At 40.1% G+C, this 24355-nt stretch overlaps 1 protein-coding gene across 2 annotated transcripts in view; it reads left to right on the top strand.

Moving 5' to 3' along the window:
* The first annotated feature begins 1737 nt into the window (after positions 1-1737).
* FAT3 (FAT atypical cadherin 3) overlaps positions 1738-24355 on the top strand; it is a 481838-nt gene continuing 459220 nt past the window's right edge. For both annotated transcript variants that reach the window (XM_072969021.1, XM_072969020.1), the window contains exon 1: positions 1738-5029. In XM_072969021.1, coding sequence (XP_072825122.1) covers positions 1738-5029 — 3292 coding nt within the window. The remainder of the gene's footprint in view (positions 5030-24355) is intronic.

Here is a 24355-nt window from a genome sequence, read left to right as displayed (position 1 = left end):
CTGCAAAAGGAGTCATTCCCTAAACTCCCTTCTCTCCCATTCTGTTTCCCATAGAAGTGACAGAAAGGAAATGTGAGAGTCCAGTGAATATGTCTTGGTGGAAGAACTTACCCATTTGGGCGTTCTAAAAATCTAGGCTATTCAGAGTATAGCTAGACTTAGCTGTTCCCTGTTAAATAGCACTTCACCCCACCTGCCTGTTTTTAAAGCACTTGACTAATTTTATAGTTACAATAGGAAAATATTTTTATCTGTTAATCTACGTAGGCATAGAGCTGTGATGACTGTGGAAATGTAGTAGTGACTGGTAAAAATATAAAAATAATTGGAATTCCTTCAATTACTCTTGGGAAAATAAATCTCTTATAAGTCTTTAAATTTTTCTTGCACAAAATCTTTCTTACCTCCCTGGTTCTGAGTGGTACGGTACACTCGTGGGCATCACTTAGATCATGCAGCTCCTTAGGGATGGTCCTTCCTGCCTTGTTTATTGCATGATGTTTTATTCATCCTCATGGTATTGGATTATGCATAAATCTTGATCAGTTTAAAAGAAACACAACAGAAGATGGTAATACCTTGAATATGTTTCTGTAAAGATTATAATTATTAAAGTAATTACATAACCATTGATGAACACTGTTAATTGAAGAAATATTAGAAAATGCAAATATGCCTCCTAAAACCACAGCACAGTTGATTCTTTTTAAATGTAAAAAGGTGGCTGTATACAAACAACTATATTCAGTATCTTGTAATAGCCTTCAGAAAAACCTGAAAAATAATATATACATATATATATATATATATATATATATATATATATATAATGAATCACTTTGCTGTACACCTGAAACTAACATACATTGTATAGCAAGTATACTTGAATTTTAAAATGTAGTTGTATACATAAATGTTTAAATAATAATAGAAGCATATCACTAATACTATTTTATGATCTTTTTAACTTAGCATTATATCTTATTGCATCTGAAAATACACATCTTTTATCATGATTTTTAATACTGCATATATTTGATTTTATGAGATATGCCACAATTAATTGATTCTCTATTGATAAGCAATTAGTACCTTTTCAATTTTTTTTGTATTTTAAACTGTGCTATAAATATACACTTGTCTGATTATTTTCATAGGATAATTGCCTAGAAGGTAATTCTGTGTCAGAGGTAAATGTACTTTTTAAGGCTTGTAGTATATATTTCTAAATTAACCTTCAGAATGCAGGAAATCTTGTCCCAATGAGCAATCCTATCAGCAGTATAAAAATATCACTTAAAATAAACAACAAGGTCCTACTGTATGGCACAGGGAACTATATTCAATAGCTTGTAATAACCTATACTAAAAAATATGAAAAAGAACATATGTGTACATAACTGAATCACTATGCTAGAAACTAGCACAACATTGTAAATCAACTATATTTCAATAAAAAAAATTTAAATTAAAAAAATCAATCAAGGTAAATTTAAATCCTAGTGATTTTGAATTCCCTGTCATCTAACAGTAGTGAGGGCTCTAATTTTTTTTTCATGTATTGATGTTTAAGAAAAAGACATCATATAATATAAATAAACTTTATAAAATTTTGTTTTAAAACGTTTTTTAAAAGCACTGTTTCATTGGAGTTATTTCCTATTCCTCCTCCCACGTTCCTCTAGGTTAATTGATCTTTTCTCTCTCTTTTTTTCTCCAGGATGGAAGTATGATGTGATGGATGTAACTATGGGATACTGTGTGGGTACCCGGCCTCCTCCTTCTTGCCTCATCCTCCTGCTTCTCAAGCTTCTGGCCACTGTCTCACAGGGGCTACCGGGGACCGGGCCCCTGGGCTTCCACTTTACACATTCCATTTATAATGCTTCCGTGTATGAGAACTCAGCGGCGCGGACCTATGTCAACAGCCAGAGCAGAATGGGCATCACCTTAATCGACCTGTCCTGGGATATCAAATACAGAATAGTGTCTGGAGACGAGGAAGGCTTTTTCAAAGCGGAGGAAGTCATCATTGCCGATTTCTGTTTTCTCAGAATCAGAACTAAAGGTGGCAATTCTGCCATCTTGAATAGGGAAATTCAGGACAATTATTTATTGATAGTAAAAGGTTCCGTGAGGGGAGAGGATCTGGAAGCATGGACCAAAGTGAATATACAGGTTTTAGATATGAATGATCTGAGACCCTTATTTTCACCCACCACATACTCTGTTACAATAGCAGAAAGCACACCCTTAAGGACTAGTGTCGCCCAGGTGACGGCGACAGATGCGGATATCGGGTCCAATGGAGAGTTCTACTACTACTTTAAAAACAAAGTTGATCTCTTTTCAGTTCACCCTACCAGCGGTGTCATCTCTTTAAGTGGACGATTAAATTATGATGAAAAGAATAGATATGATCTGGAAATTCTGGCTGTGGACCGGGGCATGAAGCTGTATGGAAACAATGGAGTGAGCAGTACTGCCAAGCTTTACGTCCACATTGAGCGGATAAACGAGCACGCTCCAACTCTCCACGTGGTCTCCCACATCCCTTTCTCCCTGGACAAAGAGCCCGTGTATGCGGTGGTGACCGTCGATGACCTCGATGAGGGAGCCAATGGAGAGATTGAATCTGTTTCCATTGTGGCCGGGGATCCTTTAGATCAGTTCTTCCTGGCTAAGGAAGGGAAGTGGATGAATGAGTACAGGGTCAAGGAGAGAAAGCAGGTGGACTGGGAGAGCTTCCCCTATGGCTACAACCTCACTCTTCAAGCCAAAGACAAGGGGTCACCTCAGAAATTTTCAGCAGTAAAGATAGTCCACATTGCCAACCCCAGAAGAGACACTGTCCCAGTTAAATTTGAAAAAGAAACATACGATGTGAGCATTAGTGAATTCTCCCCTCCTGGTGTCGTGGTTGCTATAGTAAAATTAAATCCCGAACCGCTAGATGTGGAATACAAATTATCCCCTGGAGAGGATGCGCCGTACTTCAGAATTAATCCTCGGTCAGGTCTGATTGTCACAGCACAGCCACTGAATACCGTTAAGAAGGAGGTTTATAAACTGGTGGTGACAAATAAGGAAGGAGATTTAAAAGCACAAGTCATCATCAGCATAGAGGATGCGAATGACCACACCCCAGAGTTTCAGCAGCCACTGTATGATGCTTTTGTGAATGAAAGCGTTCCAGTGGGAACAAGCGTCCTGATGGTTTCAGCTTCCGATAAGGATAAAGGAGAAAATGGGTACATCACCTATAGTATTGCCAGCTTGAATCTGTTGCCATTTGCCATTAACCAGTTTACAGGTGTTATTAGCACAACGGAAGAATTGGATTTTGAATCCTCTCCAGAAACATACAGGTTCATCGTCAGAGCCTCGGACTGGGGTTCGCCATACCGCCACGAAAGTGAGGTCAATGTGACTATTCGGATAGGAAATGTCAATGACAACAGCCCTCTCTTTGAAAAGGTGGCTTGCCAGGGAGTTATTTCATATGACTTTCCAGTTGGGGGTCACATCACAGCTGTCTCAGCCATCGATATTGATGAACTTGAGCTTGTAAAGTACAAAATCATCTCTGGAAATGAACTCGGTTTCTTTTATTTAAACCCAGACTCTGGTGTTTTGCAGCTTAAAAAGTCACTGATGAATTCTGGCTTTAAAAATGGAAATTTTGCCCTCAGGATTACAGCCACTGATGGGGAGAATTTTGCGGACCCCATGTCTGTTAACATTTCAGTCCTGCATGGGAAGGTGTCTTCAAAGAGCTTCAGTTGCAGAGAAACTCGTGTGGCTCAGAAGCTGGCAGAGAAACTGCTGATTAAGGCAAAAGCAAACGGGAAACTAAATCTGGAAGATGGATTTCTTGACTTTTATTCAGTTAATAGGCAAGGACCACATTTTGACAAGTCATTTCCTTCTGATGTGGCTGTGAAGGAGAATCTGCCAGTGGGTGCTAACATCCTGAAGATTAAAGCCTATGATGCCGACTCTGGCTTCAATGGGAAGGTGCTATTTACAATATCGGATGGAAATACAGATAGTTGTTTTAATATCGATATGGAGACTGGGCAGCTTAAGGTCCTTCTGCCCATGGATCGAGAACACAGAGACCTCTATCTCCTTAACATCACCATCTATGACTTAGGTAATCCACAAAAGTCCTCATGGAGGTTGCTCACGGTCAATGTGGAGGATGCCAATGACAATAGCCCCATTTTTCTTCAAGACAGTTACTCAATTAACATCCTAGAAAGTTCAAGTATTGGTACTGAGATTATTCAAGTGGAGGCCAGAGACAAAGACTTGGGTTCTAATGGTGAAGTGACGTACTCAGTCTTGACAGATACGCAGCAGTTTGCCATCAATAGCTCCACTGGGATCGTTTATGTAGCTGACCAATTGGACCGGGAATCCAAAGCAAATTACTCTTTAAAGATAGAAGCCAGAGACAAGGCAGAAAGTGGCCAGCAGCTGTTTTCGGTTGTCACCCTGAAGGTTTTCTTGGACGATGTCAATGACTGTTCCCCAGCTTTCATTCCCAGTAGCTACAATGTGAAGGTTCTTGAAGATCTTCCCGTTGGCACTGTCATTGCGTGGCTGGAGACCCATGATCCAGACCTTGGACTGGGGGGTCAAGTGCGCTATTCTTTGGTCAATGACTATAACGGGAGATTTGAAATAGATAAAGCAAGTGGCGCCATCCGACTGAGCAAAGAGCTAGACTATGAAAAGCAGCAGTTCTATAACCTCACGGTCCGCGCCAAAGACAAAGGGCGGCCCGTCTCTCTGTCATCCGTCTCCTTCGTGGAGGTGGAAGTGGTGGATGTCAATGAAAACCTCCATACTCCCTATTTCCCAGACTTTGCTGTCGTTGGATCTGTCAAAGAAAACTCACGTGTTGGGACAAGTGTGCTGCAGGTGACTGCTCACGATGAGGACCCCGGGAGGGATGGAGAGCTCCAGTACTCCATCAGGGACGGCAGCGGTCTTGGAAGGTTCAATATTGATGACGAGAGCGGTAAGTTTAATATTTCGAGCCAGAAGTGTCATTTCCCTTCTTATGAGTTGTCACCATTGGAAAAGTGAGTCTATTCTTGTACTCCAATAGAATGACAAACAAGGTTGTGTTTGGTGTGGAGATGATGCAAGTGAACACTTTTCCTTAGGAGACAGTGATTTGTAAAAAGACCTGTTTATACGGTGATGGCTATGATTTTCAATGGGAATCCCTGTTTTTTGTTTTTCTCGTTCAGCACTACTGCCCCCAGGTTATCTTTTGATAAGCGTAAATAATTGTCACCTCTGTTGCGTGCACTCCTAACCTTCACTAAATTAAGGGCCCTGATAAAGTAAATTACATTTGAATTGGCTTTAAATTAGAAGTGTGAAGTGGATTTTCAAACGGACCTTGTATTCCAGTCTTCCACTTTACAGTCAGGCTTTGCCAAAGTGATACTGCATGAGTTCCTTGGTCTCTTGTGTTTCCCAGGCACATCTGGCCTTGAGTGACAGGCATTTGCACTGTATCGGCCTCATTAATATATGGCAGTCTCCTTCTGCAAATGTTTTCATGATACACCAGAGGAGGCATGCTGTGAATTTTACTTACAAAAAATGATTTTAAGATTTTACCTGTAATAATTCATCTTTGATCAAAAGACTTTAAAATATGGGACAAGATTGGCCCAATATTTTCCTTATCCCCTGTCTATTTAATTATGCTCCATCATAGGGACAGACAGAGATTTTATTTCTGTTCTTGTTCTTGTTATTATTTGTCTGTAAATGTACACATGCCTACACCCATGCACGTATGTGTTTGTTCCTTGATGAACACAGTGCCTTTTTGTAGTCTTCTCTAGACTGTTGACATCTCAAGACAGGGGCTGTGTCTTCTCTATTCCTGTGTGAGTGGTAATATTAGCACTTTAAAGTTTGGGGGGCAACTTTGTATCTAGTAAATCATTTTCTACAACACTCACAGGGTGTTTTGTTCCCAGTATTGATGATGATGATGATGATGATGATGATGGTGAAACAGGTGGTGGGAAGGTGACATTATGGGGATACTAGCCGATACATACGTCCATAATACTAGAAAAAGGATTTGAGAAACTATATTAAATATTGGATGGGAGTTACAGAAGTGTATGTAGCATCACAGATTTAAACTGTCATTTTCATATCCATAGGCTCTAATTATGGCCAGTGTCAATTGTAAAGTTGATCTCAATAGCCATAGTGAAGGAAGGGTCAGTGTCAGGAAAACTGGGTTCTGATTCCACCATATACCCTATCTTATTATATAGAACTTGTCATTCGATTAGAAAATATTTTCACCTTTGAAGTACAAAATGAGAAAGGAAAAGAAGTACCCCTTACTAAGTGTCTATTCTTCCCTAATAATTTCCTGTTAATAACAGTGACTTCACTGAGTACTTGCAGTGGGCAACATACCATCTATAGCTGGGTCATATTTAGTCCTCCCAACAGCCCCATGAGAACTAATAGTCATCAGCTCGTGAACTGATGTTCAGAGAAGATGCATACCTTGGAGCCTAGTTTCACATTTTGCACTGAGTAACTGCAGCACACCATCCTATCTCCCCTCTGAAGATAAGTGTGGGCGTCCTCGCATGTTCCTAGATACACTGGAATTTGGTGTTGACCTAAACTCTGTATGGCAATAAAGTGTTAGACAGGTTTTCAAAGTCCTTACAGCCCTGGACTCACTGTCTTTTGGCACCAGCCGTTCATCACCCTTCCTTTTTCCTCGCAGCCCCGTTGTTTGTGTGGCCCTCTGGTGCAAGAAGCTTACCTTTGGGACTCAGGTCGATGTAGGTAGGTGGGTCAGCAGGAAGGTGTCGGGCTGAATGATTAACCACTACATGACTCCATGAAGCCACGTTGAATTGTTTTTATTAGGAAGTTCCGTCTTGGTGTAGCTTGATGCAGGGAAGAGCAGGAGCAATTTGGTGAGAGTGGCCTAGATTTTTTTCGCTGTTTGTGCTATGCTATTTTGTTCTCATCTTGGGTGTTATTTCAGAAAATGTGTGTATAGTCATCTGATGATATAGCTGCTTTTATAATTCTTTTAAATTTTTATTTATTTTAATTTTTGTTGAAGTAGAGTTGATTTACAATGTTGTGTTACTTTCTTGTGTACAGCAAAGTGATTCATTATACATATAAATCTATTCTTTTTCGGATTCTTTTCCAGTATAGGTTATAGTAAGACACCGGATATAGTTCTTCTGTGCTATACAGCAGGACCTTGTTGTTTATCTATTTTATATATAGTAGTGTGTAATCTGTTAATCCCTTACTCCTAATTCATCCCTCCCCCACCCCTTTCCTCTTTCATAATCATAAGTTTGTTTTCTGTGAGTCTATTTCTGTTTTGTAAACAAGTTCATTTGCATGATATTTTATATTCCACAGATAAGTGATATCATACGATATTTGTCTTTCTCTAACTTACTTCACTTAGAGGATATTTTCCAGGTCCACCCATGTTTCTGCAGATGTCAATATTTCGTTCTTTTTATGGCTGAGTAGTATTCCAGTATATATGTATATATACACCATATCTTCTTAAACCAGCTGTCTGTTGATGGGCATTTGGGTTGTCTTGGCTTCTGTAAATTGTGCTGCTGTGAACATTGAGGCACATGTATCTTTTCAGATTAGGGTTTTCGACTCTGACAGTTTGATATCCTTTGCTTCTGTTGAAAAAACAACCTACTGCTATGCGTTTGTTCCATTATATTCTGGATCGTATAAAATAAATTTTGCCATGGACGATAATAATACCACCTTCATTTTGACATTGCTTTGTGACTTAAAAATCTCTTCCCTTATAACATTAACTCCTTTGGGTTAAAGAGTAGCTAAGTGTGTTGTGTAAAGTCACATACTCATTAGAGGAGTATAGTGGCTCTAAAACCATCTCTCCTCAGCCCTACTTCAGTGCTCTTTCCTTCACCTTCATCTCACATGTTTCTGATTTACTTTCCTAGAGAATTATTAATTTTTAAAAACCATAGTAGCTATTTCTTCCCTCCCTCTTTTTGTTTCACTTTGTTTTCCTCTTTTAAGAGGAAGTAAAACTCTGTGTTTCTCTGTTACAGGAAAAAAAAATCTGGACTTGATGTTGACATTTTTTATGAAGAATAGAATTTCCATTTGGTAATATTCTTAGCCATCTTTCTTCCCTCTCCCTTCTTATAGATTTTAACATCCCGGCCCAAGAAACTGATGGGCAGTGATTGCCTGGATTTGTGCCAGGGGGATGCTAGGGTTGAGGAGAAGTTTGGTGATGAATGCCCAAGGAGAGAAGCCATCACCATGGTGCTGTTGGGTTTGCACGGCTGTTGGACAGGCCATCCGCTCTTCGCCTCCAAGTGCTAAAAAATCATGGCTTGGGCTGCTGGCAGAATGACTGGCTGTTGATCCCTGCAGCTGTTACTGGGTCTCAAGTCTGTTATTTCACTTAACTCCCTGAGCATAAAACAGGCTAAACTTGTTTGGAGTTTTGTCTTTCAGGAACCTTTTAAGTCAGCGGCCAAAGGTTATGTAATGGCCTGCGTTGTTTAATATGTCTCAGGCTTATGCGTGCACACCAATGAGCTGAAGGTTGTTAGCCATGCAGATCCTCAGGCCTGTTTCCCTCAAATTCTGACTCAGTTGGTCTGGGGTGGGAGCCCAGGAATCTTCATTTAAGTCCTCCAAGCAGTCCTGTGCCTGTGGTTCAGACACACACCCTAAATTGACCCGGGCTCCTTCGAGAGTGTCTACCAGAGTCTCTCTTTTCTGTGAAGTCCATTTCCTTATTCTTTTGAAAGGCAATGCTCATATTTTAGAGAAATTTCTTTTCTAGTCAAGTTTTACAATCCAAATAAATTTTCTGTTATTCATCAGTGGTGATAGTTTTCTGAATGCCTTCCCAGTGGATCAAAAATCTTTTTCTGTGCTTCAGTAATTGCAATGCTTCTGTTTTGTGAAACAGCATATACTGGGAGTAGTTGATCCATTTAGAGTTTTATGTTCTTGACTTTCTGGGAGCTCAGTGAACAAATCCGTACCTTTGAAATTCTTTTCCATGCACAGGCATTTAATAAATGCTTAATAACATTCACGCTAAATGGATTAACTGGGGGGTCCCCAACTACAGTGGATTCGATCACCACTTAAATTACCAGTCTGGAGAATGCAATTTAATCATTTTTCTCCTTCACAAAGAATGCATTCTCATTCTTTGACATGACAGGAATTCATATTCTTGACTATTCTGAAGTTTTAGAAGGCTTGTTAGAAAGAATGTATTGTATATTTTAAACTGTGATTTTTCTATTAGATTCTTTTGGAACCTGCATACTTGAGCAATGATTTCACTGCTTTATTTACCTGAGATTAAAGAAATATTTAATCCAGGTAAACAATTTCCAGTTCAGCACATGAATCATGAATAACTAGGAAGATGTTTTCCCATTCATTATTACTAATTGTATGATATCTTCCATTTATCAAATACCTATTGTGTGCTAGGCACTGGGCTGGGTGCTTTGTGGGTACTTGCTAATTGTCACAGTAATCCAGCAAAGGACAGTTCAGTGAATCTTGTTCAGTCAGGGTCAGGCATCCGGAAATTGTCAGAACTGGGAATTGGCACTTTAGTGCAATGGACTCCAACTCTCATGTTAGCCTCCCTCTGTTCCACTCCAGTGTGTCATAATAACCTTGCTAAGTGTATGTATTAGTCAGATTTTTCTGTATTATTGCTACATAACAAACAATCAAAATTTCAGTGGCTTATAAAAGCAGACACTATTTTCCTTGCTCCTAAGTCTGAGAGCAAGGAACAGCTGAAGCAGCATTGTTGCAGGCTGTAGATTGAGTTACGATCCGTTCTATGTGTCTGTCACATTCCAATACTCAGGCTGAGGGGGATACTCACTGTCTGGGATGTAATGTTCTCAAAGTGCAAGGGGGCTGATGGAAACTTGCGATGCCTCTTGAAGCTTCTGCTCCAGACTGGCCCACACTCCATTGGCCAAAGAAGGTCTCGGGACCAAATTCAATGTTCATGTGGGGCAGAGAGGAGCACTCCTCTCATAATACAGCCTGACATAGCACATGACAGCTCTCACCATTGTCTTCATAATCTAACATTAATTGGACAGTTTGTGGAAGACACTGGACCAGGCCAGGGGTGACACAGAGAGCTACAGGTGTCAGACCTGGCCTTCTGTCCTGGGACATTCCCTGGTCTGTCTGAGAGATCAGAACGCAGCTGCAGGCCATGATGCTGTTGTCAATGGCAGTGGATAGTTTCACTGAACACCATCTTGGTGTCCAGGTCTGTGCAGAATGCTTTATACGGATGGTCTCATTCATTGGTCCCATGACGTAGGGACAGTTGTTCCCTTGTTTTGACACATCTGGTCTTGTAAGAGAAAGAGCCCACATGCACAACACAGACATTCGTATTTACCTTTCTTTACATTGAGGTTCCAGCCAGCATTTCTCAACTTATGTGATTACAAAATGTTCTCATTCTTCCAAATGTTTTGATAGAATCAGCAGAGGTTAGGAAACCTAGTGTGTACTTGGATTCAAATAGACACGCGAAAAAGGCCTCTCAGACTCATTAAGCACCCTAAAACTGATTACTATTTTTTGTAAACTGACGATTCCAGCAATAAATCCATACGCTTTATAATGGTGGTGCTGGCTCCCTCCCACTTGCTTTTCCAGATCCACTTTCCATCCTTTTTCTGCTTTGGGTCGGGGCCCTGAGCTCTTTGGCAGGTGGACCCCCTCACCCCCTTGACATCTGTTGATTCTGCCAGTGCTAGCATAGAGAGGATGAAAGAGAGTTAGATGTGGGTGTTATCCCTTTGACTCTTCACACACTGGTGACTGTGGGCCGAATGCATCCCTCTACTGATGGTGGAAATGTCTTCCTGCTATTACTAACCCTGAAGGACTGCATTATCTTTTCAAACTGCCCTAAACCCTGCCCACACCTTTAGTAAATAGTCTTATCCGTTAAATGCTTCTCATTTACCCAGTTTGAATATGTCCTCTGTTTTCTGCCAGAATCCCACTGATAGAATATTTTTCTTACATAAATGTTTCTGAAACAAATTTTTAAGTTTAAACAGATTTTTAAGGCTGATGTTTTCCAGCAGTGCCTATTAACTACGGTTTCTATGATGCTCTGTGTGTTGGCACATTTCATTGGAGGCCCAGAGGAACAGTAGAGAGAGAATAATTATCCAATGCTTTCAATTTACAAGCAAAGAAAGGGAAGTCAGGACTTTGTCTCTCCATGGAGCTTATGTGTTCTCCATCTTTTCTATGACAGAAAGACAGATGTTGCTTTGCTGAAACCCTGCCCCACCAGACGTGGGAAGTAGAGGGTTTTGGCTGGATGGTGTAGGACCAGGATTTTCCAGGCTCTCCAGTGTTGTGATGCTGTACTTGATCTTCTGCTGGGAGAAGGATTCATTTCAATTGGTAGCCAAGGAAAGAATAACGACATACAACTCTAGCTTTTATTCATTTAGTTCAACCGAAGAGCTGTTTAGTAGCTGCCAGTGCTGGGTCTAATACTCTTCATCTGCAGTCTGCAATCATCACATAGTCAAGAGTGGGTGAAGGAAAACCAAGAAAGGAAAAATTCGTCTTATCAGAAATTTGAGGAGCTTTGTGTCACTGCAGTAACTGTATGTCCCCAACCCAGATATTTAAAGAGGTGGGAAATTTCCATATGGTCATGTTTCTTGCATAGTATAATAAAATATAAGCTTTCCTTTTCTGATATTTAGAGGCAGTGGAAATCATAATCTAGCTTATGGATAGGATATTAATCTTTCCAGTTTCTTTTCCCCAGACTTGCCTATTAAACTCCACTCTGACAAACTGAGGAGTAAAACAAATGTTATTTGAAGACGGTGCAATTCCTGATAATTCCAGGCTAAATGGTTCCCCATCCTCATCCTTTTTTCGAGAAGATATTTTTATCTCCATTTAGCTAAATCAAAAGAGACTCAATGAATTTTGGCTCAAGTTTTCCCTTAAAATTTCCCCCTGGGATTAGAGCAAGCAAAGGAGGGGAATGAAATTATGATCAAGTGATAGCAGAAACTTTTCCTGGCTCTGGATTTGTTTAACCTTAGCTCTAGATTTTCTGATCATAATTATTTGAGAGACATATAACGTTCCCTGGAGGAGCTCGGACCACTCCACAACATGCAAGATGAACTTGGTAGTTGTCATGTAAATCAGGTGGGAGAGAGGGTTTAGAAGCTTCTGGAAAATAATAAACAGCGTGTTTTTATTACTCTTTTCAGCAGGCTCCTTCCTGACCTTTTCTTAACTGTTGGCTGAAGGCAATTGAGGTTTTAATACAGGACTGTTAGTTCAAATATGTAATTATCATGCCTGCATTGTGTATCAAGTTTGAGCTGCTGTTGTCCCTGTGTAACTAGTAAATAATAAAAACAATGACCACTGTAAAGAGAAAATCCAAATAGGGTGGCAGGCCAACAACCAAACTGGTGTGGTCTTTCCTCTGAAATCAGTCTTCCTTTTACATTTAATAATAGAAGTTTCCAGTGGCTTACCTGGCCCTTCCTGTCAGGATCATGATTTCCCCAGTGCCAAGTCATACTGAATTATATCTACTTCTTCAATTAACAAAGAATGAAATTTCAGAGGCCTAGTAAGCAGAGGTTACAAAACTGATCGAGTGATGACTTCATGTGTTAGTGGCTCTCCAGAAGGCAGTGGGATCAATTTATTGCCCTCTGTTGACTTTGGATAGCTTGCATCTCATTTCAGTCTTCTAAAAATGTTTTTTTTTTTTTTTGCAGGTGTTTTATATGCATGTTGAAGGATACTTTCATTTATCTTTACATTTGGAAGAATTACAGAGTTTGATAAATATTTATGCGATGCCACTACATTCGCAGTGTTTCATTGAAAAGAAAATGAAATGAAAATGAAAATGGGCTATAGTCTGTATTTTTAGCTTGCCAGTTTTTATGAGAGCATGTCTTATCAACAGACAGAATCTACAAAAAGTTGTGTGTAGGATTCAATTCAATTTATATTAAATTCTGGGCACTAGTGTGTGAATTATTGAATATAATAGGACTCTCCAAATTTTACCATTGGACATTGGAGGATTTAGTGGCTCCTCTAGGGCCACTCTGTGATTAAATTCACAGATTTTCATTTGCATAACATGGGTACTATTCTAGTTGCTTTTTAAAAGCAGTATGCTGGTGAGAATACTACTGAGTGAAATAATATATTGAATATGAAATGTCTTGCATCAAAAAGGGAATAAAAGTTGAAGGAATTAAGATAAAAATTTGAGGTAGACACACACACACACACACACACACACACAAGTGCGTGTGCACACACACAGTATTATGATAAAAACATAAAGACTTTGTGGTTTAGCCCCAAGATGTGTAAAATAGAGCTGAAACCATTTTCAGAGCTGAAGCCATTTTCATAGTTTTTTCTCCACTTCCTTAAAAGGCTACATCTTCTCTCTCGTTGCTTCCCTGCTCCCTTTTTTTCTCATCCTCCACCTCTTCTTTCCTTCACTGCCATTATAGTGCATGGATTCTGAGTAGGCACAGTGCTCTGCACTGAAGAAGATTCACAGATGATGAAGTCAAGGACAATCAGTAGAGACGGAAAAGCATGTAATTGCAAACCTTGTGACATGTAAGTGACACAGTGTAAGTGAGTGCCTTGTGCTGGCCATTCATCATTTTCACTGTGGCCTGAGCATCACCCTTTGGCATCATGGGATGATTTTTACAAATTCCAATTGGAGACCAGACAGTCTGAGAGATAACTAGAACATTAAAGTCAGTTGATGATATATCAGCAAGGCTTAATTGTCAAGGAACGCATGGTCCCAGAAACGGGTCCAGGTTTTGTGACGCTTGAAGCCCATACAATTTTGGGTGTCTGCTTTGAGAAAAAGTATAAAAAATATGACTATGAAATTTTTGTATTTGTTTAGAATGAGGAAAGAAATCACAGGAACTCGTACGTTTGAAAGTCAACAAACACAGATATCACAGAGCTCAAGAAAAATATAGTATCTTGTTGGTTAAATGCCTGACACACTTCTCTTATACTTTTCTCCCCTACATTTTTGGTTGCATTTTTTGTTTGATTGCCTCTTGTAGGATAATAATCTTGTGATTATTTTTCTAATTATTTCTATAAAAAGTGCAGGAAGATTATTTCATTTTCCTCCAATGTGGTTGATTGAGATCTTCTTTATTGAGACTTTAGAAATGTTTCTATAGAGTCATTAACTTGTTAAGAGGTAATTATTTTCTCCGTTGGTGTTAAAGCTGAAAAAAATCTCTGTCAAGTTTCTTTCTCATATGAGCGGTTACAGATATACTTGCTGTTAATAATAGCCAACTGCTACAGGTCTGTGCTCTGTAAAGAAAAACAGTCCAGTAATTTCCATTTCTGAGCAACTGAAGGAAAAAAATCAGGGTGCCCTTATAATTTGTATGCTGTATTCCAGGGGAAAACTTTGATGTTGACTCTATAGACAAGAACCAGATCTTGCAGTTACAGGTTTAACGTGTGTAATGATTGGGGGATTTTCCACAGACTGGCTTCTGGCTGTTTACATTCCGTGCCTGGTTTCTCCTCCCCTGGGGCCTTAATTCTAGTACTGGCTACCAAAGGGTATGGTCATGCAGTGATAGAAGTCTGGCCCTTCACTTCCATGCTGCGATGCTGGGTGTCTCAGTGCAGTGGGTACTGGAGGTGTTTTTGGAAGCCATCCCTACACTGGGACAGCTAACAGCAGTGTGTCTACAGAATTGATGTTGAACCACATAAATATATGCCCCTAAATACAAACTTAATGTTTCCTCAACTCATCCTCCCTTGGACAAGTCCCTCAGATGCCTATAGCCACTGTACCTGGTGATGCAGAATATAGTATGGAGAAGTTGGGGGGAAAGAGAAAGACGTTTTAAGTTATTGTGGTTAAGGTCTGTTACTCTTGGCAAAACTTATACAACTGTATAACCATGTGAATCGTTACTAGGGTCCTCCCTGAGGTTTGGAAGCTTCAGCTTTGATGGAGCTGCATGTTAAATCTACATCTGCCTAGCAGTGTTAGTCAATGAACATTTTTCTGGAAAAGGTTAAGTCTTCAAGGTCATTGGACAGAGTGCCTGACCTGGGCCAGGCCACAAAGGCTAGTCCTGAGTTGAAGACTGGTGACCCCTAGGCCAGGTTTAAGGTTTTTGGTCACTCCTAGGTATTCCTGAATCACCAGATAAAACAGCAGAACGGTGCAAAGGGCGTAAAGATCAAGGTTGCGTGTGAGTGGCTCTGACTCCCTGGTATCCCCAAGTATCTCGAGGAGATGTCCTGGAAGTTGTGTAACCAAAGCAGCCGTTGAAGAGCAAGAAGTTTGTAAGTTCACAAAATGGAGAATCTTGAGTACACTCTCTTTTACAACACCTGTTTGGGAATTCAGTAAGAATACACCAGGATCTGGAAGCAAAGACAAAGGGCCTTTGAGAGCTGTCCTACTGACTGTCACAGAATTTTTTTCCTTGAACTCATTATCTGTATCCTAAAAGCATGACTTTGTGGTTTACATGAAATTTTTAGGGGTTTAACTTAACCATAATTTCCACATTATTATTAGAATATTTTTGATAATTCAGTTTATTACTATTATGTTGTACATGTCAGTAGCACAATCAGTAATTTCCACCTCCATGGGCTGCTGGCATTGGTAGGATGTTTCTGATTTCATTGATCGTAACCTTGATAAAGCCCTGTTATTATTAAAAATAAACATTGACTTGTGGTCAGCTTCAATAGGGAATTCTACACTTGGGATACCATGTCCTGCTTGACCCAGTATGAGGCCCTGAGAGCTTGGATGAGGCTGTGGTGGTGGAAAGTAGGGTTAAGGTCTTCCCTGTATATCCATCCCCTGCTCTCATGAATGTCACGCATCTCCCCCCAAACCTGGGTAGAGTCATGTGTTTCTTTCTCGCTTCTTGAAGATACTTCTGAAGAACAGTTTACCACATGGTTAAACTGAGCCTTGAACTGAAAACACGGTGATTAAATTTTGGATCACAATTTCATAAAATATTGTCTAGTTGCTAAGAGTGCAAGTGTAGTCCATCTGTCTGTCTGGTAGTAGTTTTATCCTGGAAGGCAAAAAAAAAAAAATCAGAATTGGAATGAGTGAGAGTTCCATTTCTGGTCACTAAATTCTCGTGTTTCACAGCTGGGATAGTGTAAGCACCCAACGGTGGTAATGCAAAGTCAGAATTCTTTATTCCACAGTCACACAGCATGACTCAAAAATGTATCATTAGCTCATTTGGAACTTGATAATTTGGTAGAAGATGCTGTAGAGTGTAAGCAAAAATTGCCGTTGAGAGCCCTCTAAATAACCTTTAAAAAGAATTTGTTCTGATGCACATGAACTCGTGTATTTACCTAGACCTGTTGACTTTTATTTTACACTCAACTCTAGTAAGCTGGACTTCTTGAGATTTAATCCTACCACAGCTTAGAAATTACAAAGCAGAGATGTTGATGTAGATAGGTCTACTAACAACAGTGAGGAATCACCCTGTTAATCAGACGGCAAGAGAAGGAAATGGCTAACCCCCATCTCCCCATTGAGTGTCTATTACGTGTCAAGCTTTCAAAAGTATTAACTCATTTACTATTTCACAAAGATTCTATGAGGTGGGTGCTCTTATTATCCCCATCTCTGGATGAGGAAACAAAAGCTCGACTTTCAGTTACCTGTCCAAGGTTTCACAGCTTGTAGTAGATCTGGGATCTGAATGCGACCAGCCAGCACTAGTCTGAGCTCTTCATCACTCTACTTTAGACACTTCCTGAATCAGCAGCCCTAAGTATCTCCTTAAGGGCCGACCCAGAGGGAGCTCAGTACTTCATTACTGTGCAGGAGAATAGTTGATTATCAAGAAGAGTCCCAATCACTGGAGAGGCCCAGATGCCCTAGAAAACAGAGCCCAAGGCAAAAGTTACAGTATAGGCAAATGTTTTATTAAGGGTATAATCCCAGGGGAATGAGTGGGAGGGGGAAAACGGAAGCCAGGCCTGGAGGAAGGGAGACCAGATAGAAATTGGGATGTTATTAAATTGGTCACAGCTTTACAAGAAAACCCAGCCTGTTTCTCAGTCTCCCTGCATGTCTCCAGGGAGGCCACAGACAGCCTCTGCCTCCTGGGCTCTTCCGCCTGGGGTTGGAGGGAAGGGAAGGCAGTTTTTCTCTTAACTCTTTTCCGGTTTTGACCTCTTATGGTCAGATCCGCCCCCTTGGGCATTAACTCCCCAGCAGTCCTGGGCTGCACTGAGTATGTCTGGGCATCTGGTGGGGAAGCCAATACTCCAAGGGGGCCGGGGGTGTCGTCTGGTCAGTGTTCCTGGGTTACAGTCTCTTAGCAGCGATGCTGTGGGGGAGCGCCTTCTCCTGCTGTAGGGGTGGGCGCTCCTCACAGGGAGGTGGTGGACAGTTGAGGCCTGGGGTGGGTGGTGGAGCAGGCTGGGCTGCGCACTTCTTGGAGGGTCCAGGCAGACTGGGTCCAGGCAGAGAACTGCAGTGTGTTTGGGAAAGGATTTTTGGTCAAAACAGACAAAAGATAAGCAGAGCAAAACAAAACACATGAAATCAGGATGCCTACCTGAGCTGATGTTCAACTACTTAGAAAACTCAGTTACCCAAAATGACACGTTTCCCAAAGGCTCTGATCTGCCAAGGTGTTACGATTTGTGTTTCTCTGGGCCCTGGACTGCTTAGAACTACCTGGGAAGAAGTGCCAGCACTTGGTATTTTTTGATTGATGTGGGCAAAACCTCTTTTTAACACCTCTCCTTTCTTGTGAGCGTCCGACATCTGAGTGCTATTCTGTCAGATGTTTGTGCATGAATTCATGGGTTCGAAATGCAGAGGGAGATAGAAGGGAGACTAGAGGCTGAGGATTTGGTGAGAGTTTTATCTGCCGAACTAACTTTCCCATCTTCCGTCCTTGTCACTATATAATCATCTTTGTCGCCCATCTCACCGGGCAGCATCACCGCCATCATCCAGCACTTCCTGGAGAGCTAGTCATCTGCTAAATGCTCTGCAGAGTGTTCCCCCTACTTGAACCCATGCAGTCCTCATATTAAACTTATGTGCGGGGACTCTCATGACCCCAGACTTTTGGGTGTGGGAACTGAGGTTTAGAGAGGTTAAATAGCTTGCTTAATTGCACAAGCTGATAAGTTACAGAGCCAAGGCTTCCACTCAGATCGTCTCACTCCACAGCTCTCACTTTTGTTTGTTCTGTACACTGCTCCTGGGACCCACGTGTCTGCGTCCTCTTAGAAAATGCCACCCCCCCACCCCACCCTGTGCATTGCATTTTCTCATGTGCCTTTGTGGCTAGGAGCTTAGAGGGAATATCTGCAATATTCAATGACTCATTATAGTATGCACTGCATATTATAGCATGTAATATATAATATAATGAACATATAAGCTAAATATAATGTGTATTAAATATAATAACATAAAATAGCATATAGTAGAAACAATTATATAATATGAAATAGTATAATATATAACATAATATACATCATATAGTGTTATATGATATACAAGTTATAATATATTGTATATTTGGTATTATCATATATAGTATGTTATTATATGTTGTATATATTGAGCATCTTCTATATGCCAAGCATTGTTCTAGACACCAAGTTAGACCAGTGAGTCAAATGTGCAAGTATCCTTGCAACATTCAAATGAAGAAGTAGATAATAATCAAAATAAATCTAACATATAACATGTTAGAAGTAGTATGTTAGGTGGCTTTATGTGCTAAGCAGGAAAATCACGCAGGTAAGGGAGAAAGAAAGTGTACAGGTGGTGGAGGGTTCCAGAGAAGGCACTAAGAAGATGGCCTTCGGATTAAGTTCTGAAGGAATTTTAGATGTGGAAACTTGTTATTTCAACTTGGAGGAAGGCAAGGAAGATGGGGCCCAAACTTGGTTGATTGCCATAAACTCTGGTAACTCCTCGGTGATGAGCAAAACCACCATGAACTGCGAAAAGGATTTACGTTAAAAGACACAGTTGTAAACGCAGATTTGTTCAAAAAAAGTATCCTGTCTTAAAGGATTTTCCAGGGAGTCAAAGTCTTGATATAAATCCAACTCACATTTCCTCTAACTTCAACATGGCTGCGTCCTAAGAGGAAGGCTATTTCCCTCGTTAATAACATGCATATTTCCCATCTTCCTTCTGGAGCCTGTTTCTCTGAATACTGTTTCACAGCAGTTGTACTTTTATTATGATCCAGTGTGTAGTCAAATCTGTCTGTCAGACTGAACAGGTGCTGTGTCAGGTGTGATGTCCTAGCTGCTGGGCGTGGAGTTTGGTGCCCTGCTTGGAGAACTTCTGCTCTCACTTGGAGGATAAGGCCTGCATGCAGGCAAAGTGGAAAGGTGCTGTCCTGTTTAATAAGATAAACTTATACACACTCTGTACCTAAATTAGTAGTCTTCAGGGAATTAGAGTAATTTAATACACTTTCTGCTAAAATTACCATTGAACTGGATTTTAAAAAATTCTTTGATGGTTCTTTGGAGCTCTTTTAGCCCAGTGCCCTGCTTTGACATTTGAGGAAGATGAGACTTACTGAGATGAAGTAGCTTCTCCATGGCCCCACAGCTGGTAATTGGTACAATGGAGCCTTTGAACCCAGGACTTGTAAGCATGTACACTGTTTCGTTCAGAGCTATCTTGAGTCCAGAGATGCTTTTGACGTCTTAGATTGTCATCATGAATTGTGTTTCTTACTGAGACTTGGAGTTACTGACTTGGCTGTTACTAGATGGCTGACACCAGCATTGACTGTGTGCACTTTGCACTTGTGAGGGTTTTTGGTGACCATCCTTTATGGTATTTTACAACTTAGTATTTCACATTCTGTTGTTTACTGACCTAAAAACATCATACCTAGCATTTGAAGCAAAGATGAAAGCAGACTTTTTTAAATCATATGTCTTCAGTTTTTAGTCATAGAACTCTTTAAATTAAGTCATTTGCATATGCAAACACTCCTTTTCCCAAAGTGGTTTTCTACTCTGCAGTTACTATGTTGTTTGGGATAAGATAAATAAGCCCAACATTAAAATACTACACATTAAAATGAGAAACAGTAGCATTGCCGTTATAAAATATTATGGCGCTGCGAAACGCACACACAAACACAAAGCATCCCCCTGTGGCTCATGGCAGTGCCTGTTAAACACAGTGATGTCCCCTGGTCCTCAGGCTTCCCTGGGTGAACACTGAGCCGTTGAAAATTCTCTGCTGGGATTGACTGGCCAGACTACTTGGCTGGGGGTAGGTAGGAGGGAGAGGCTGCTGACTTCTTTTGTTCTGATCAAACCAATGCAGTTTCTCCAGCTGTGAGGTCGAATTTCCAGCCCTTTAGTAAAATTAAATTGTCTGCTTTGTCTAATGCTAGTTCTGGTTTCAGGCAGACGGAACTACAGTGGGAAAGCAATTGTTTGGGGAGCACAAAGGTGGGATTGGCTCTCGGGCAAATAGTTAATCATCCTGGGGACCTCGGGTGCTCAGTTAACATGCAGAGCTTGGTACCCAGGTTTGAGTAGATGGCCTGTCACTCTCAAGAAGATTTCTCTCTGTTGCAGGGGAGTACTTCCTAGTCGGCACATGGGATTCTTAATAAAGATGTTGGAAACAGCAGCCCTGCTGTGTTTTGGCTTCTCACCAGAAGCTGCATAAAGATCAGTTCTCTGTCCCTCTCAAACAGATCCTAGCATCTCTTACTTCAGATAACAAGTGTGTTTTTTTCCCCTTGTGTGTTTGTTGTTACTGTTTTCTATCTTTTAGTGTTTGTGAGTCGCTCAGATTTGGCAAATCTTGAACAGACATCTGAACCCCAAATAATTGTAGTGAGAAATGCAGACAATACTGAGCAGAAGGTTATTGGATTTCCTTAAGGAAGCAAATACATCCTAAGAGCTCATGGGTGAAAATTGCTTTTTATTTAATGAGTCATTTTTATTGGGAGGTAATGATTATGTCCAGGCTATAAATACAGTGTAAATTCCCTTCAGTGAACATTAAAAAGATGACTTTCAATCGCAAGCCACTTTAAAGGCTTAAGAATGTTGAGGTACAGATTTTCAAACCTGTGCATGCTGTACACATATGAATATAAAGAAATGAATGAAACCCAGGAAGAGCTCATGTGTAGAAACAGATGTTTCTGACCACCATCTGGGGTTGCATACAGCAACTTGAAGGAGGGTGAATAAAGATATAAGGCTAAAGAGTTTTAAAAGTACTGCTGCATGTGGCATTTCATTTTAACGTTACCGGCATCCTGTGAGATATCCTCTCTCCATTTTATAAATGAGAAAAGTGAGGCACAAGGAGGTTTGGTGACTAACCCAAATACCAAATACTTTATCTTTCCAATGTATTGTATTGCCTCCCCTCATGTTTATGAACATGTAACGTTTAGGACTAGCAATTTCAACAATCTGTCTTCAAAGTTTAATTATATTTTTCATCCAGGTACACTCAACCAAGAATAGGAGTTATTGTGGGTAATTAAACTTAATAGTTTAAGATAATTTAAAAAAATTCAACTGTGCTCCACATTTACCTAGGAAATAAAAACTATTGTCCAGTCATTTTAAATCATAGACTCTGTATTTTGTATTCTGTCTGTGTTAAGATTCTGTTCAGCTGCCCAGAAAGCAAGTCATAAAACTTTTCCAGAATTTTTCCAGCTGAAATTCATACTACCAAGACAATGAGCTAGCTCTGTGAGATCAGCTGGTTTTGTTGGCATCGCCGAGCACAGCCAAGATTTGGACATAGAGGCCAGCTTGAACCACACCCGCTGTCATAGTTCAGCATCAGTGGTGCATCTGTCTTATTCTTTCTGCTTGATTGTAAGCTCCTTGAAGGCAGGATTTCTTTCCTTTTCCTTTTTTAAAAAAAATATTTTTTAATTGTAGTTGATTTACAATAATGCATTAGTTTAAAGTATACAGCAAAGTGATTCAGTTATATATATATATATATATATATATTTTTTCAGATTATTTCCTATTATAGATTATTACAAGATATTGACTATAGTTTCCAGGTTATATAGTAAATCCATGTTGCTTGTCTATTTTCTGTATAGTAGTTTGTATTTGTTAATCCCGTACTCCTAATTTATCCCCTCTCCCCTCTCCTTTCCTCTTTGATAACCATAAGTTTGTTTTCTATGTCTGTGAGATTGTTTCTGTTTTGTATATAGATTCATTTGTATTATTTTTTAGATTCCACATACAAGTGATATCATGTAATACCTGTCTTTGTTTGACTTACTTCACTTAGTTATTCTCTAGGTCCATCCATGTTGCTGCAAATGGCAATATTTCATTCTATTTTATAACTAAGTACTATTCCATTGTGTGTGTGTCTACACATCTTCAGATGGCCAACAGACACATGAAAAGATGCTCACCACAGCTAATTATTAGAGAAATGCAAATCGAAAGCACGATGAAGTATCACCTCACACCAATCAGAATGGCTATCATCAAAAAGTCTACAAATAATAAATGCTGGAGAGGGTGTGGGGAAAAGGGAGCCTTCCTACACTGTTGGTGGGAATGTAGTTTGGTGCAGCCACTGTGGAAAACAGTGTGGAAATTCCTCAGAAAACTAAAAATAGAGCTGCCATCTGATCCAGCAACCCCACTCCTGGGCATATATCCAGAAAAGATGAAAACTCCAATTTGAAAAGATACATGCACACCAGTGTTCATAGCAGCACTATTTACAATAGCCAACCCAAGAGCCCATCAACAGATCATCAGTTTGAGAAGATATAAGATAGATATAGACAGATAAAGATATAGATATAGATGTAGATATGATTTATTTATTATGCATCGTTGTGTCCTGTGCTTTGCCCAGTCAGAGCTCGGCATATAATCACTGCTGCGTAGGAAGTTTTGGAAGGAAGGGAAGAGAAGGAAGAGGCTGGCTGTGTATATCCAAAGGCAGCTCTGTATCTCTGGCTCATTCCTTTCCAAAGGTTGGATTAGATGATTAGATGAAGGAGATGTGTTTTGTTTTCTGGCCATCAGCTTCACATCTGAGCGTGTGGGGACTTGTTCTAGTACCTTCTTTGTTCTTCTGTGGTTCAAAGCTTTGAATAACCAGCATATAGACAAAATTGAGACCCGGATGATCTATGAAGAGCTTCCCTGTGAATATTGGGTTTGTGGCTTATTTGTTTTCCCAGCCATGGAAAGTAGAGACAAAAATAATGATAATAGCTTACATTTTAAAGTAATTTGACTTTTTAGTAATTTTCACTGTGTCTCACTGACCCCACTAGGGTTTTTAGCTTAGATTTATGGCTTTTTTCTCCCTACCCAAACAGAGCCAACAAAATGTCCACAGAGCTGCCCATCACTTTCTTATAAATGCTTTCCTCTCAGATTTCCAGTACGTTCTTGCCTCCTGGCTTGTTCTTCTTTTATAATGTGTTTAATGCTCTCTTGGATGGTTCTTAGGCTGACTCTTTATATTTCTGTTATCTGGAGGGCTTTATCCTCCACATGATTCTTTTATTATATTTCTTCTCTCTCTTCTATTTTTCAGTAAGGCCCCATAAACCTATTATTGGTAACTTCAGCTCACCAAGCCACTGCCCCTTCGCATCCCTGACTCCTTTAGCAGGTGCTCCCTCTCCTACCCTGGGTGGAATTTGGGGTTCATTTTAGGAGCACTTTTATATAAGATGTTCCATGCTTTTCCACTGTGCCAAGAACCTCCAATTTCACCACTCTTTTAAAGAGTTTTTTTCTTTTTTTTAATACTTTCATCCTCAAGTCCCTCAAGTTCTCCTTTTATGTATTAACTCCTTTTGATATCTTTGCAAAAGTACTTTACTGTTCTTCCAACTTCAGTCTTTGGCCTTGTCACCCCCTCCCCCCTATCCATGTGCTTTCTGTCTGCAGCAATTTTCTGACTTATTTAAAACTTTTCTGCCCTCTCCTTCTTCAGTGAGAAATACTCTATTCTTCTTCTTAGGAAAGCATAGTTTTAAGCTTGCTCCACAACTGATCTTGTACTATATACTAAATAAGTTATTTTATATATGGCACAGAGCCCAACTTCAGGATTACTTATGTATTTATCTTGTCCTTCCTCATTCCTAAGGAATGGAATGGGCAT

This window comes from Vicugna pacos, chromosome 10 (assembly GCF_048564905.1).
Source record: "Vicugna pacos chromosome 10, VicPac4, whole genome shotgun sequence".
Taxonomy (NCBI): domain Eukaryota; kingdom Metazoa; phylum Chordata; class Mammalia; order Artiodactyla; family Camelidae; genus Vicugna; species Vicugna pacos.
Note: the sequence above shows the minus strand (reverse complement) of the source record. Positions and strands in the feature narration are given on the sequence as shown.